Source organism: Dromaius novaehollandiae, chromosome 7, assembly GCF_036370855.1.
Source record: "Dromaius novaehollandiae isolate bDroNov1 chromosome 7, bDroNov1.hap1, whole genome shotgun sequence".
In the NCBI taxonomy this organism is placed as follows: domain Eukaryota; kingdom Metazoa; phylum Chordata; class Aves; order Casuariiformes; family Dromaiidae; genus Dromaius; species Dromaius novaehollandiae.
Window position 1 is genome coordinate 24147633 of NC_088104.1, and position 15574 is coordinate 24163206.

General features: G+C 53.8%; 1 protein-coding gene and 1 long non-coding RNA gene across 4 annotated transcripts; one reads left to right on the plus strand and one right to left on the minus strand.

Annotated features, from left to right (window-relative positions):
* Window positions 1-1220: 1220 nt before the first annotated feature.
* Window positions 1221-3004, minus strand: DLX2 (distal-less homeobox 2). Of its 3 annotated transcripts, none has more exons than XM_026123564.2 (3): window positions 2450-3004; window positions 2157-2341; window positions 1221-2087 (listed from the first exon to the last, which is right to left on the minus strand). In XM_026123564.2, exons 1-3 carry the CDS (start codon window positions 2781-2783, stop codon window positions 1827-1829), a joined length of 780 nt encoding a protein of 259 aa, XP_025979349.1. In that variant the 5' UTR covers window positions 2784-3004; the 3' UTR covers window positions 1221-1826. The 3 variants fall into 3 exon arrangements, with proteins under 3 accessions (XP_025979349.1, XP_025979355.1, XP_025979342.1); XM_026123570.2 differs by having other exon boundaries at window positions 1221-2069; window positions 2157-2344; XM_026123557.2 differs by having other exon boundaries at window positions 2157-2344; window positions 2450-3002.
* Window positions 3005-4241: 1237 nt separating this feature from the next.
* On the plus strand, window positions 4242-9489 carry LOC135328961 (uncharacterized). The gene is made up of 3 exons (XR_010390093.1): window positions 4242-4582; window positions 7059-7179; window positions 9313-9489. It is a non-coding gene; the product is annotated as an uncharacterized LOC135328961 (long non-coding RNA).
* The last annotated feature ends 6085 nt before the right edge of the window (window positions 9490-15574 follow it).

The following is a 15574-nucleotide window of genomic DNA, read 5'->3' on the forward strand; positions in this document are numbered from 1 at the left end:
CAGGGGCCGCGACGGGCTCGGACGAACGACGGGCAGAGCCTGGGAAACGTCGGGGGGGGGGGTATGCGCGGCCCCCTGCCAGCCCCTTCCCCTTGCAGCTCGGCCGAGAGGTTTAGCGAAACTTTGCCCCCGCCGCCGCCCCCCCCCCCCCCCCGGCGTGTCCCGGGGAGGAGGCGCGGGCCGGGCCGCGGCCTCCCGCTTTGTGTCTCTCGCTGCCCCTCGCTCCTCCTCTGCAGCCGCCTCTCCCCGTCTCGTCCTTTTTTTTCTTCCTTGTCTTCCCCTCACTTCTCCTTCGCCTCCCCCCCCTTCCCTTCTCCCCCGGCTTCCCCAGGCTCCCAGCAGCAATCTCCCGCGGGCCCCGCGGCCAGGCGCCTTTGCGGGGGCGGCCCAGCCCCCGCCCCCCCGGGCCCCGCCGCGGGGCTCCGGCCTCTCCAGCCCTCCCGCCGCGCCGCCCGGCTGCTCCCCTCGCCCGCGGCCTCGGGCCTGCTTTGACCTCCCTCTCCGCCTCCCAGCCCGCAGCACCGGCGGGGACGCAGCCGGCAGCGGGGCTCGGCCCGGCGGCACCTTCCGGGGGGGTCACCGGGGAGGGCACGTCCCGGGGGGCGCGGGGGTGGCCCCGCGGGCGCAGGGCGGCTCGGGGGCAGGCACGGCTGCGGCCCGCCGGGGGGGCTCCCCCGGCCCCCGGCCCCGTCCGCCCTGCGCGCCCGCCGCTCGCTGCAGCCGGGCAGAGCCCTGGCGCACGTCTGGGCGCTCGCTTTGCACCGGGGTGTGTGTGAGGGTGTGTGTGTGTGTGTGTGTGTGTGTAAGGGTGTGTGTCAATGTGTGTGTGTGTGTGTGTGTGTGTGTCAATGTGTACGCGCGTGTCAGTGCGTGTGCGTGTGCGTGTGCGCGTGTGCCGGGCCGGGCTGGCAGCGCCGCGCCGTCGGGGGCCGGGAGCGGCGCTGAGGCGGCAGCAGTCAGTCCCGGGCTAAACGTCGCTGGCGCCAGCAGCGGCGGGGGGGAGGGAGGGGGGGCGGCTGGGGGCCGCGCTCGGTGATTCGTGGCCTCGCCGAGCCCGGCAGCGGCGAGACGTTGCTGCAGACGGAAGGGAGCGGGGGGAGCTCGCCGCCTCGCCGCAGCACTTGTGGTGGGGGGGAAGGGGAGAAGAGGCAGCCAACCCCCCCCCCCCCCCGGTGCGCCTGACGCCCCAAAGCCCCATCCCCAAAGAAACTCAGCGCGGGCACCATGGAAACAATAATTTATTTAAATAATCTCTGCTTATTGTAAAAGAAACATTAAAGAGTGTTTAAGTTTTCCATAATAAATAACCCCACATACCCTTTTCTGCTTGGTTTTGTTGTGTTTCACGGGTCTAAACATCGAGGTGTGCAGGGGCAGCACCAGCGGCTCTGCTCTGCCGGCGGCCGCGGCGGGGGGGGCGCAGCGGCTCCGCGACCCCCCCGGGAGCGACCGGCGGCCGGGGCCTCCCCCGGGGCGACAGCGGCGCCGCGGCCTCCCTCCGCGCCCGCTCCCCCTCGCGGGACACTTTCGTACGCGGCTAAAAAAGGTAACAACTTAAACACGGGAGGTTCTTATTTTTAATCTACATATAAAAATTATTTATCTTTATATCACTTTATTTCTTAGTCCCCGACATCAAAATGAGGTCATCCGCAAAGGCACCTATCGACTTTACAAAAATAAAAAACAAAATCAACCCCAGTTCTGCGCCGCCGATCCGACGAGAGAGACGGGGCGGGGGCGGGCGGCCGGGCACCGCTCGCCCGCGGCCCCGGGGGCGCGGAGCCCCCCGCCCCGGCGCCGCCCCGGCGCAAGTCCCTCGGCGCCTAGAAGAGGCCGCCGGCGCCGTGGTGGGGCGGCGGCTGCGGGAGCGCGGCGCCCGGCGGGTACCACGCGTAGCTGCCGAGGAAGGCGGCGGCGGCGGCGCCGGGGCTGGCGGCGGCGCGCGGGTGCGCGGCGAGGTCCCAGGCGGGCGGCGAGGCGGGCGGCGGCGAGGCGCTGCGGCGCGGCGGCGGCTCGGCGGGGATCTCGCCGCTCTTCCACATCTTCTTGAACTTGGAGCGCCGGTTCTGGAACCAGATCTTCACCTGCCGCCGACAGCGCCGTCAGGCCGCCCCGCCCCGTCGGGGCCGCGCCCCCCCCCGCCCGGCGCCTACCTGCGTCTGCGTGAGGCCGAGGGAGGCGGCCAGCTCCGCTCGCTCGGGCAGCGCCAGGTACTGGGTTTTCTGGAAGCGCCGCTGCAGCGCGGCCAGCTGGAAGCTGGAGTAGATGGTGCGGGGCTTGCGCACCTTCTTCGGCTTCCCGCTCGCCACGCGCACCGCGGCCTCGCAGTCCTCCTTCTCTGCTGCGGCACACACCGCGCCCCGCTCAGCGCAGGCGCCGCCCGCCCCGTCGGGGCCGCCGCCGGCGCCCCCGCCCCCCGCGCGCCCCCCCCGGGGCCGGCACGTACCGGAGTCGTTGTCGGCCGGGGAGGCCCTGGAGCCGTAGGGCCCGTAGGAGCCGTACGCGCCCGCGTAGCCCAGGTCGTAGCCGGCCTTGGCGGCGTAGGGGGCGGCGCCGCCGCCGCCCGCGCCCGCGTAGGGGTAGGAGCCCACGGCGGGGTAGGGCGGCGCGGCCGCGGCGCCGTGCTGCTGGTTGGTGTAGTAGCTGCTGTCGGTGGCGGTGGACACGGGCAGCGTCGGCGACTCCTGCGGCTTGTGCAGGCCGCCGGGCGGCTGGTAGCTGCCCGCGGAGATGTGCGCGGCGTGCATGTCCGGCGCCAGGCTCTCGAACACCCCGGTCATCCCGCCGGCGCAGCCCCGCGGCCGCCCCCGCGGGGGACCCCGCGCCGCTGCGCTCGGGCTCAGGCCCGGGCCCGGGCCCGCGCGCCCATGCTCGCCCCGCGCCCGCGCCCGCGCCCGCGCCCCGCGCCCGGCAGCAGCGCTCCCGCCGCCGCCAGCGGCACGGGCTCTGGGCCGCCGCGCGCGCCACGCGCCCCTTTAACACCGGTCACGTGGGCGCGGCGCACGTCACCTAGCAACAGCCAATGGGGCCCCGCGGCCCGCCGCCGGCCCCGCGGGGCGCCCGCGACGGGGCGCCGGGCGGCGGCGGCGGCGGCGCGCGGAGCCGCGCTGGGCGCGTGGGGCGGCCCCGTCGCGCGGCGCCCCCGCGGGGGCCGGGCGCCCGGCACGGCTGGCTGCGCTGGGCGGCCCCGCGCTGGGCGGCCCCGCCGGCCGGGCTGCGCCGGGGGGCCCCGTCGGGGGCACGCGGCGGTGCCCGCCGCCGCGCACAGCAGCGCGAGGTTCCCGCGGGGCGCGGCTGCAGGTCGTGCGCGCACACGCGCACGGGGGGCGTCACAGGCAGTCGCGGAGCGCGTCCGGGGCCGCCCTCAGACGCCCGGCAGCGGCGCCCCCCGCTGCCCGCCGGCCCCTTCCTCTCCCGGGAGCCGCTTGCCGCCCCCGCCCTCCCGCGCGGCCGCGGAGCCCCAGCGGGGCGGCCTCGCCGTCGGGCCGGCGCCGCGCTGCCGTCGGCCGCCCCCTGGCGGCGTCGGGGTTCGGCGTCGGCGGCTGGGGCGCGGCGCGGAAGGGCTCCCGAGGGGCTCGTGGGAGGGTGCGTGCTGCTCCCCCGTGGGTTTCCCGCGGCGGCGGGGCGCGGAGCAGCGCGGAGCTGCTGGCCGCAAATTCTGCTTTTTTCCTTTTAATGATTTTTCCTTAGCGGGACTTAGAAATGCCGCCGGGTCCCTGCGCGGGCCCGGCCCCGTGCCCGCGGAGCGGCCGCGCGCCCCGCTCTGGTCAGCGCGCCGCTTGCCGCGGGGGGGAGGCTTGGCCCTCCGAGCCGGGGGCGAGCGGGATCCGGCGGGGAGGGAGGACGCCGGGCAGCGGGAGGGAAGGCGGGGGTGTCCCGAGCACCAGAGCACTCGTTGGCGTGACTGTTAAAAAGCCCCACTGCTCTGAACTGGCCTTGACGTTAGCGACGACTTAAAAAGGTAGTGGCGCTAGCCGGCCCTTATCTGCGCACTTTCCTGTCCTTGCGTGGAGCTCGTCACTTGAATTCTGCTTTCTTGCTGCTGCTTTGGGGCCTGCGGATGTGGCGGGCGTGGGCGGTGAGCAGGCCCCGGGCGGGCGGGGCGCCAGGCAGAGCTGGCAGGGCGGCGGCGGCGCTCCCCGGGGCTGCTCGGCGCGCGGCGGGGCTGGCGTCCGGGGGGGGGGGGGGGGGGGATGCTGGGACCATCCCAAATACGGGTCCTGGGGGCTGGCCGTTCGGCTGCGATGTGTGGCCGCACTGCGGAGAGGCTCGGTGCTCAGAAGTGTGGGTCGTGAGATTTGTACAAGCAGTGCGGCCCTCAGTGCCAGAGGCTGCAGAGCGACCGGGCTGGGTTCGCTGTTGGCTTTTCTGTCCGGCAGCATCCCCACGCTGCTGGAACTGCGGACACATAACGATTAGCAGATATGCTCAACACACTGTGTACAAGTGAAGAAAGTACCACTGGTCTTCAATATCAGTGTCTCTCCAGCAGATCGGTTTGCAGTCATTAAAAACCACATTTTTTTTTACAGGCCAGCTGTAGATGACTCACGGAAATGGCTACGGTAACTCCTGCCTGGTATGTTTTGTTCTGTTTCGTTTTTATTATTTCTGTGGTTCTCTTCCAGACCTCGTGTGAGCACAGCGTTTGTGAGGGACAGCGCTTCCAGGCTGGGGTTCGCGGTCTGTGTCTGTGGAGCAGATGTAACCGAGGGACCAACGGAACAAGTTGTCCCAGGAAGCTTTATCTCAAGCCTGACTTGAAGCAGACCACACTCAGCATTAAGGAAGAGGCTCATTTCTAATCCTCTGTAGTTGCTAACGTTATTTTATCTGTTATGATCCGCACCTCACCGAACCGCTCCACTGACTTCCGTGGGAGTGGGATGACCCTTGGGAAGTGGGCCCGTTTGTTTCCCACAGTGCTCCAAAAAGGCGGTTGGACTTTCCGCTGCGGTGGCACGCTAACCAGCGTGGCTTTATGTGCATGGCTGCGGGAAGCGTTTTCCGTTGGGTCTGCAGTGATACAAGACATGGCACAGCCCTGCCTGTCGGCCTTCGTCGCAGAAGGGGTGTCTAAACCACGTGCTGCACGAAGCCGTGAGGAGGGCTTATGCCTGCGTTGTGCCTGTGAGATCCAGTATCACACGCTGGAGTAATGGTACCAGTTAAATCTTCCTTCTCTGAGGGATTAAGTGCATCAGCTTTAGTAACTCGCATGAGTCTTTTCAGCACCCTGGAAGCTTCCTACCTGCTGTGCTTCGTTGCAGAATCCAGTGTTACCGTTTTCCTCTCTAAAAACTGTTTATTGTCTCATCCGTCTGTGCATCAGATTACTTCATTCCCCAAATCACGAAGCTCTTGCGGGAAGGTGTGCCCCTCGCCTGGCTCCCCTGGGTTTCCATTCGCAGCCTCGTGCTGTAAATAGCTTATACAAGCATTACAGGAGACACGGGCTCTGTGAAATCCTTTCAGAGCTGTTTGTTAAGCTGTTTTGGCCTCAGATTATCTTTCTCATTGAAAATCCACTGGCAGCTCAGCACCTCTTCAGCAGAAACCCTTGCAGACTGGAGAACAGTCTGTGAATTTAATAGTGGATTTGCCCAGTGTTATTTCACATAGGTGTTTCTCATGTGTTTCCTTGTGCTGTGCTGAGGAAGTTCATACAGAGCAACGCCCCGCACAGCTGCACCGCCTGATGCCCTGGGGTGAGAGCGTGGTATCAAGCACGCTCTTGGGTCTAGTTATTGCTACCAGTGGGGGAAAAAAGCAGCTCTTCCGCGTGCGGAAGGGGCAGGCTGTAGAGCAGCGGTCCTCCTCGCATGGCACACGGGTTTCTGAGGATGAAGCAGCGGGCGTCTACGCACTCCCTCTTGCCTCTTTTATGGCTGCAAAATGCCACATAGTGCTGAAGGAGGGCTCTTCTGGCTGCTCCAACTGCTGCTTGTATTCCCAGATTTTTTTTTTTTTGACCAACCGTACCATAAGCTTTTTTCTAGAGGTTATATACGGCAGGGGAGCACAGAGCGGCCAGTCGCTCCGGCGCATTGGGGCTGAATGGGACGGGAGCTGGTAGAGCAGCTAGAGACTAATCCTTTGAAGTATAGAGTCGTATGGGAATATTATCTACATTTTTGAGTGTGTGTGAATATTTAGGTGGCAAAAATCTTTAGTGAGAGCATGCAGGGAAAACACACTCTCAAGATGAATTATTATCTAATTTTTAATGTTGCTGTAGGTGACAAGCATGAGAGAAGATGCGAGGCATGTTTTGTGGGAGCAGATTTGGGCTGAGTTGATCGTTTGTGTCATTTTGAGCCCTCATTTGGCACAGGTAGTAGAGAAGAGACTTTTTTGCCTCCACTGTAATATCTGCACAACCTTTAGCTGTGCAGTTTCAGCACAGTTTTTAAGCAAACTGTTCAACACAGAGAATGCTCTAAACTGCCTTGATTTAACAATTGATTTAAGCTTGATTATTTTGAAGGTTCAGCTTAGTGGACAATGGTATTTGGAGCTGACAGACGCTGTATCACCTCCATCTGTTTGGATGAGCTTTGATTTTTAGAGCCAGTGAACCACCTGAGGTGTGGAGTGCAGTTTCTTCTGCAGTCTGTTGCTTGAATTGATGCCTCTGCTGACTTTCAGAGAGCAAGGTCTAGTCCTGCTGGAAAACGTGAACATCTTGCACGGAAAGGTGGAATGTTTGCTTTTCCTTAAGGAAGATGCGCTCAGGAGCAGCCTTCTGAGTGGGTCAGACCGCTGCGACACACTTCGGACACGTGCTAGATGGCTGCATTTCCTTCTGGAGTGATGCGCTACATTAACCCAAATGCTGGGCTATGCAGGCAGGAGAGCTGCTTCACAGCAGGACTTGGGCAGGTGCTCTGGGATGGGCACTGGCTGTCCTTTGTCCCTCTAGGCAGCGTAAATAGAGCTGCTGAATAGCTTGAAGATCTAAAAAAAAAAAACCTTTATCTTTTCCTGTACTGAGAAAATACACACATGCAAACTGCAAAGATATTTGAAGTTCATTTGCTCTGTTTTTTTTAAAGGTGGTCAAGTCAACATGATCAGAGTGAATAAGTCAAGGTGATCTTGACTTGTGGAGCCACAGCTGTTCAGTGAACTGCCTGAGAAACCCCTTCCTTGAGCTGTACAGCCGACGTCTCACCTGTAAGTATGCAGAGGGAGTTTCTGCAGTGCATCCTCTAAGACGAGTGCTCGGCCTCAGAGTCTGCACACACTTTTGTCCTGAAATCACTCCTCTTTTGGAGGGAAGGGGATGAAGGGAACTGTGTTCAGATTCACCAGTGTTACTGGCCATTCGTTTTCCTGTGGTCGCTTAGCTTACAAGACTGGTGGGTGCTTTACACATGCATTTCATCCCATAGTATTTTTCCTTTTGGCAGAATGCCTAGAGCTGAGAATTGCATGCCTTTTTTCACACTGCTGTAAATCTCAATAAGTGAAATTAGAAGTCTCTCTTGACTTGTATGCATGGTTCTCATGGTTAGTGTTGCAACCTAGACCAGCCCAACCTCGGAAAATGTTCTTTTTTTTTTTTTTCTACTTGGAAACTACATAACCCAGAATAAGAGAGGTAATAGAAAGCATTGGATGCTGAGGTGGAGAAAAGTAACTGTTAATAACAGATTACATAAAGTGGTGGCTGGGAGGCTAGCTAAGCGAATTTGATTACCTTCAGGCTCTCTTACATTATTAAGTGACTTTGTATTTAATTTGCAAAAGGGATTGAACAAATGGATTAAAATAATAATGGGAATACTGAAGTGTAAATAATCTAAGTGGCCACAGGATGTCCCCACTGTTCCACAGTAACGCACCCGATAGGACATTTATCCTGTAGTAGGAAGCTCAGCGCTGAAGTCGCTGTGGTGCTTTGCCCGTTCCAAGCTTTACGCTGACGTGCGTATTCCCAGTGCCCGTTAACTGAGAGAGGGACTGATCAACATCTGGTCTGGCAGAGGGAGGAGAGAAAAAGGGGAATGCTTTGGTCGGCTAGCTTGTTTTATGTAGGATTTTTCTTTTATAACTTCTAAAGATTGGGAACGGACAGGACTTAACAGTTACTTGTTCTGTGTGAGTAGGATTTGGTCACTCAAATTGGAATAAGAATTTATTCAGAAAGGTAAATTTCTGTTGACTTATGTAAAGGCTGTTACAGTTCATTCGCAGAAAGCAAAGGGGCTTGCCTGGACAAGGCAGGCAGAACGGAGTAAACTAAGGTGTGACAGTAAAAATAATGTTTTGGGGCTGTTAAAGTAACCTAGCGTGGAAGTGATTTAATTTAAACAGAGAGAAGGCATTCTGCAAAATAAGCATGTCCACGCAGGAAGCTGGGGCACAGAATAGCTACCACGATAAAACGTACACCCTGGCTGCCGAATGAAAGATGTGTCCCGAAACTCTGTATAAACCGGACGGATGGACCGACGGTAGCTGACCCTGTACGGGGATATGCACAGGAAAGAGGACAGAGCATGAGCGGGCAGAGCTGAGAGCACAGAGCGCCCGGTCGGGGCTGGGGCTGCCTGCAGAGGACTCCCGGGAGTCCAGGACCGGTCTGCCGCTCTGGTACGCCTGGAGCATGGCCGCTCTGTTTGCCTTAGGAGTGAAACCACAGCCCGTATTCCGAAGCCAGCTAACGTTTGGGATGAGGAGCAATGACATTTTGCATAGCCCGTTGTGCCTGTAAATCCAGGCAGTGAGGCTTTGTGCGCGCGGTGCAAACAGGTACGTTTTACATGCGTGTGACCACTCCACCTTCGGGGAAAAGGCGGGGAGGAGGCTCTTCTCCCCTGAGTGGCTCCTCGATCTGACTCTCCCTTCTGCAGGACGGCAGCTCTGAATTACATTTTTGTACCCCTGGCGCACTTGCCTTTTCGTACTGACCTGAAATCTCCTCTTTGTAGGAGCCAGTACCTGCAGCATTCTGCAGTCTTGTTTAGCTAGCAGCTTCCGTGGGTAGATTTTCTGTCCTATTTTAAGAAGCTCTGTTGTTATGGAAGGTTAGGCAGACCAGACTTGTCTAAATAACTACAACAATTATGCTTCAAACAACACACAACTGGCATTTCACCCAGAGGTGTTTTCTTGGGAGCGGATGAATGTGAATTTACTTTCTTAATAGTCAGTACTCCAGAAATAAGCTCGCTGCGTAGCACTGAGTGAACATATAAATTGCATCTATTCTTGTCACAGAGGTCAGACTGCCCAAATCTATATGACTGTGTATTGCTTATTGAAAGGCTCGGAGGGAGATGAATGTTTCCTCTTTTCCAACAGGTTGTGTCTTCTGGGCATGTTGTGTGGGAACATGCACTCTCTTTTGTGTCACCACTGTGAAAGGGTTTTTATAAACAGGGCATGTGCTATCATCCGCTTCAGTATACGCAGGATTCCCGCTGGATCAGGTTCCTGCTGCCATTACCACTGCCTGCTCGGTCAGTTGGCCCATCACCAGCAGAGGTAGGTTTGCATGGAATATTACATTTCGATGGATTTGGTAGCAGGGCTGGCAAAATTCAAAATGATGGGGCTCTTGTGTACGTAAAGACAGCAAATCTTGCCTCAGACCTAGTTTCTCAACTCTTACATTATCTGAAGTGAAGTAACTTAATGATGGAAGCTGATTGCTAAGTAGATAAGCCTTTTACAGTACTTTCGGGATGGAAAGACTGGAGTTCTCCTGCAGTAAGCACAAGTTACCTGCTGACTGGGCAGGAGATGCATGGGGGACTGTCGAATTCAGAGGAGTCAGGTTTTGTAAGGAACCTGTAGTGCTGTTGTTCAAGCATTTGGTTGCATGGATTAGTGTTGGAAGAGTAATTGCATTGCTAAGTGCACTGCAGCAAAGGAAGAGGCCAGCTTGCAAGCAGGGGATTTTTGTGCCCTAATGGAAGAATTGTGAGCAGTTGCTCTTGAACAACATGAGGCAGCACATATTTGAGGAATAACTGCTCTTCTGACATAAACTATGCAATATATGGCTTGCATGCGTGCTTCGTAATACTTTTATGTCTCTGTGGTTGCTGCCTTCCTTTTTTCTTCGTGCGTACTCACACCCTTCTGGAATGGGGAATAGTGAGTGCTGTTTTTCAGCAGAGCAGCGAGCTGCCCAGAGTTTAGGAATTCCCTCCTTTCCTCGATTCCTTGCGGGAATGGGTACTTCAGGAGATGGTGTTCCTGCCTGGGTGGGTCCAGGTCACTTACCGTGCCCGGTTCCTTACGTATGGCCAGGTGACTGGTTAAGACAAGGCAGAAGACAGCTCAGTACCAAGAGGAGACGTGGCACAGGGCCGCCTCTGCAGCACGTTGCTGCTGGCGCGCGGGCGCGTTGGGCGCTCGTGCGCGTTGGCGTCGTGCGGAGGGAGCCGGGGACGCGCCGGCTGCAGCACAGCAGCTCCCAGCTTGCTGCGGGAGCGGCGAGTCGCAGGGTGCCGTCTGTCTTTGAGATGAAAACGTGTTTTCGTTGATACCTGCCTCGCATGGCCTAGTTAAGTTTCTTAGAGCTCTGCAGAGAGTTAATAATAACCTTGTGTTGTATTCAGCAATTCTTTAAAGAAATAGCTTCAACAAATGTATTACCATTGCTGATTTCCTTAATGAACAGACAGCAGAAGGTAAGTAAATAAGCTGCTGTGTCAGCTTCTGCTCTGTTTGTCTGATGTTGTGCCCAGCACTTATTTAGGCATATTATAGGGGTTGAACAAATTGGACCTTCCTGTTCCAGGTGACGTGTCTGACAAGAAGCTGTTTTCTTGTTGCCTCTCAGCCATTTCCTTGCTGTTTTTGACAGCAGGCTCACCTGACAGATCTCACGTGCTGTCCTTAACGCAAGTGCAGTGTTTGTTAGCTATTAACCAGGAACCAGTGATGAATCATCTCTTAAAATTCTGTTAATCTTGAATTCACTCTGCTGTATCCGTTCTTTGTTATATGTTAGCTTTTTACTGGAAGAGTCGGACACACATTTTCAGTTAAGAGGCTTCATTTAGACCTGGGTCTTGAACTGGCTTCAACACAGTTTTGGGAAAGTTTCTTGTCCACTAGCTTTCATGTTGCATTTCTGCCTGGTCAGCTGCAGGCACAAGATGCTTCCGAAACAGGTGGCTTCTTGGTGTGTTTGCAGATGGTCGACTTTGTATCTCCCAGCTTTTGTGGGAGACGTTCCTTGTGTTAGGTGAATTGGCAAAGAGAAGGTGATTTAGGAGTGGAAGGTCTTCAGAGGCAGGGTTATAACTTCTCATGCTTGGAAAACCTTATACTTTCCTTGCACATCAGGAGTTGTTAAGGAAGCACTTAAATATAGCATTACATTTTAAAAACAGATGTATAACATGTGTTACTTAATTGCATAATGATATATAACAAAACTTGGTTCATCTACTTACATGAATGTGAGGTTTGCATTGACAGTTTCAACACGAATTTCTGCAAACTGGGCCTTTTTCCCTGGTGTTTGGAGGTGAAAAAGAAAGTTGTATCCACATGAAAGTGGGGAGCAAAATCTCTTTTGCAGTAACTGTGGTTATACTGAAAACATATGCTTGAAACTGGAGTCAGTGTAAACCACAACAGTCTTCATGAAAAGTCTGAAAAAGAGTAAAACTCCTTTCCCAAAGTAAAAAACAGTTTTCACAAGCAGCTTCAAATTGTGTTGTTGGGTAACATCTGGAGAGTTCAGGTGCTCCCCTGCAGAAGCTGCAGAAGGAACGGAGGGAGCTGTAGGCTGCTGTGACTCCTTTGGGAGGAGGTCTGACGTTAGTGTTCGGGCTTAATCTGCTCACAGTGTTTGTGAGTCTTCACTGAAAAGAAACATCCCTGTTTAATTCCCTAGTTGTTTTAATGCACTTGTCTTACAAGAAGAGCAGTGCCAGAGCTTTCTCTTGGATGAAACTTCAGAAATATGTTGTTAACAGATGTCTGGTGTGTTCTCATTTTCTCTCTGTCGCTGGAGCATGGCAGCTTGTCTTGCACAAACACCAACACCACTGATGTGACGGGCTGATTAGTGGGTAAATACTTTCTAAGTGCGTCCACTTGGCTGCACTGTAGATTTATAAATGTTACCTTAAAAAAACTTCCTCTTCTGGCTCTTGTTTCTTAGATTAGTACTTAATCCAAGTTTGAAAAACTTTTTTCTTTTTTTGTGGTGTTGCCAGAGTTGTGGCCTCAGGTATTTTTCTGTGAGAACAAGACTCTGGAAAATCATCCTGAACGTAGCCTAAGCGTCTGCGGGTTACATGCTTGGCCAGATTTCCATATCTGCTCTTATATAACATGTTGAATATAGGAATTCAGAAGTTAAATGGTTTTGCTGATCTGTGTCTCATGTTCAGCATAGTTTTGTGGCAAAGCACTTCCCAGCGCTCAGCCAGCTCCGGAGCAGAGCAGGGGGTGCGGGAGCTGGGTGAGATGTGGCCAGTCTCACATACCCTCGTCATGCTGCCTCCTCCGGGATGCGGGAAATTCAAAACAAGAGCAGTGCGCCGTCACTGATGTCTAGGGTGATCTCTACTGATGGCTTCCCAGGCAAAGATCTCAGAGCCCAGCTGAGCTGAAAATGATCTTGCTTTGATAGGTGCTATCAGTTCTTGCTTTGTATCTCTAGCCTCGACTGCTGCAAATCGGGAGCGGTATTTGAGTGGAATCCCTTCTCAGGCCACCACAGCATAGGAGTCAATTTATACATTACTTCATTCAAATATTATCTATTATTATTACATATTGCTCCATCAAGAACACTATTAGCTTTAAAGATCAAGCATGGAGGAACAGTGTTTAGTAATGCAGGGCCTTAACAAACAGCATTACTTGGCAGCCTGACCACCCAGCTTATAAAAAAGGCTTTGGCTTTCACATCAGTGAGATCTTTGTATTGCTGCCAGCATGCTTTCCACAACGCTGCTTCATGGTTGTGTAAAACTTCTGAGAGGGGAAGACTTACAGAAATAACAGGCTCCGCCATTGTGCAACAAGATTATATGCTGCTTATCATAGATGAAGTGCTAAGTGCTGGCTGAGTCATCAAAGAGACTGAGATGGATGTGTGTGAGTGGATGGCTGCGTGTTTAACTTCTTCCTTGTGTTCCTTGGTGTAACGTTGTTTTAGCTGTTGAGCCCTCGGACTTTCACCAGTACTTGCTGTATGTAGCTACTGCCAATTTTGAGTAAGCACCAGTCGCAACAACGACCAGAAACTTTCTAAGCCTGTTCTTCTTTAGCTATCTGGGCTACATCTGCCAAATTCCTTTAAAGAAGCCATAGCTGTCTCACCTGGTGATTCCAGCTGTCTAGAGCATATCGACTTCCTAGCTCTATACCTACCAAATGTGCTTGATCATGATTTGAAAGTGACGGTTTTTGCAAATACTTTAATCCAAAAATGTTCCTTTTACAACATTAAATGGCTTCTTCTCTGTTATACAGAGGTTTAACATGTTGTTTTGCTTTGTTCCTCTCCCCCCCCACCTTTTGCTGTGATTATCAATGACATTTACTTCAAATCTTGGTTGTTGCAGTAGGATCTAAGACCTTACAGCACGCGTCTGTATTTCTCAGCAAAACAGTGGCTTGACTTAAAGCCAACATAAAAATAAGTAATGACGTCAGCTATAAAAACTTAAACACTGCTTTCTCCAAAGCACTTCTTATGTCTGGAAAACGAGGGCTAGGAGTATATTTTACAAAAATGATCTGGAGCATTCAGGAAACTCACAGGCGAAGTCATTCAAACACTTCAGTGCTGCCCTGAGAACAACCAGAAGCTCTGACAGCTCTATCTTCCCTCCCACAGTTCTCATTATCAATGAACATTAACACCTTTTATATTAGGCAGAGAACATTAACACCTTTATATTACAGAGTAGCTATGCAGCGGAAAACTGTAAGTTGGTATTTCCTTTACAGTTTAAAAATAGATGGCAGTAGCATGTATAGTTATGTGCTGTAGGAGCACAGAACGACTGCGTGACAATCTTCTTTGTGTTTGGTTTCTTTTCGCTTAGCAGTTCAGACTTCGCTAGCTCTTTGTTGCTGATATGCGGCGTTCAAACTGGCAAACAGTGCTCAGCAGCTGATAAGCTTGGAGGATATCGAGGTGCTGGTAGTGTCAGACTGTTACTGTTGTCTGAAACGCCACAGTTTCACGGTGCTTTTCGAAAGGTTACTGCACACCTCAGACTAGGTCACTGTGTGACTGCAAAAGAGCAGAGAGCGGGAAGCAATAAAAATCTAGAGTCCTAATTTTTGCAGTTTAAGGAAATAAGGGGAGTTTGGAGATCTGCTACAAAAATGTGGAAGGAGAGTTGAGAAGAAACAAAGATACAGTGGTAACCTTAAAACAGCAGCAAGCATAGTAAGAGCTCTCCTCCAGGGGCAGGCGGTTTGCTGACTTTTAGCCCTCTCCCTATTAGGTCATCAGTGCCTGGCTCCAACCTTTGCTCTTTCTGCAATTCTGGAAACTCTCTTCATTTTTTTCCAACACAAGGCCGAAGTTGTGCGATGAGAATGAAGCCATTGTACTAAACCTCCCACATATGGATGCAGCACAGAAGACTCAGAGAAGTAGCTGATGTTGCAAGAATGCAACAGTCTGCGTGGTTCAATGTGCGTTCATCAAAACAGCCTTTACGGAGTGAATAAGGCCTGTTTGTTGTTGTTTGTTTAAACAGAGCTTTTTTGCGGGACATCTCAAGACAAGATTTGGGATGGGTAATCTAAGATCGCCTATGGCACATTAGACAGAGAGGAGGGGGCTGTTGTCAAGTCATAGCTATCAGAGAACAAAACTCGTGGGAACAGCAACATGAGACTATGAAAACTCAGGGCCAGGAGAGCTGAACTGCTTTCCAAGTGAGAGGAAATCTGGGCACCTTTGTGGTAACCCCCAGTAATACTAGGCTTGATGTGTTCTGCATGAGGGATTAATGGGAGACGGGAATAACTCTGAAATTACTCATATCTCAGGAGATGTGTCCTCTGGGTCAGGCCAGGAGATGTTGGATGTATTCCCTAAGAAGAGTTCCCCTGTTTCATTTTTAGGAAACATTTTCTCTTTCCCTTGGTGTTTGGGTGAGTTATGTAGTAGCATCTTTAGTCATTTCTTGCAACTGCCATGCACGAGCAACTTCCCTGTTGATATTTAGGGGTCCAGATTCTTAGCTATTTGGGAATATAATGTACAGAATGCAAATAACATGGTTTACTCAGTGTCTTGGGGGCTGTCCTGGGGCCAGCTGAGAGCTCCAGCCTCTTTCCCTAGGCTGTGGAAGAAAAGAACTCGGTAGTACCTCTATGCTCTGGTTACCCAAGGTTGGTCTCTTACATATTTGCTAACATGTCCTTCCTACTTCTACACAAATGCCCGATTTTTCTTAGCTTTGCTTTTATTGCACCCCACCACTGAAGGATCTGTACTCTGGGTCTGGTAAGCTAGTGGTCCCCGGAAGGACAGCTTTCAAACTGCTTAGGGTCGTTTCTTTCTTGTCTGTTACAGCAGCAGTTATGGGGACTTTTTGGCTACTAGCTAGCTGTGTTTGCTCCT

Coding starts and splice junctions, on each gene's coding strand:
- DLX2 (XM_026123557.2), bottom strand. CDS start 2,783: ATGACCGGGGTGTTCGAGAGCCTGGCGCCGGACATGCACGCCGCGCAC. Junction 2,345..2,449: donor CCCGGCCGACAACGACTCCG/GTACGTGCCGGC, acceptor TGTGTGCCGCAG/CAGAGAAGGAGGACTGCGAG. Junction 2,088..2,156: donor TCGGCCTCACGCAGACGCAG/GTAGGCGCCGGG, acceptor TGTCGGCGGCAG/GTGAAGATCTGGTTCCAGAA.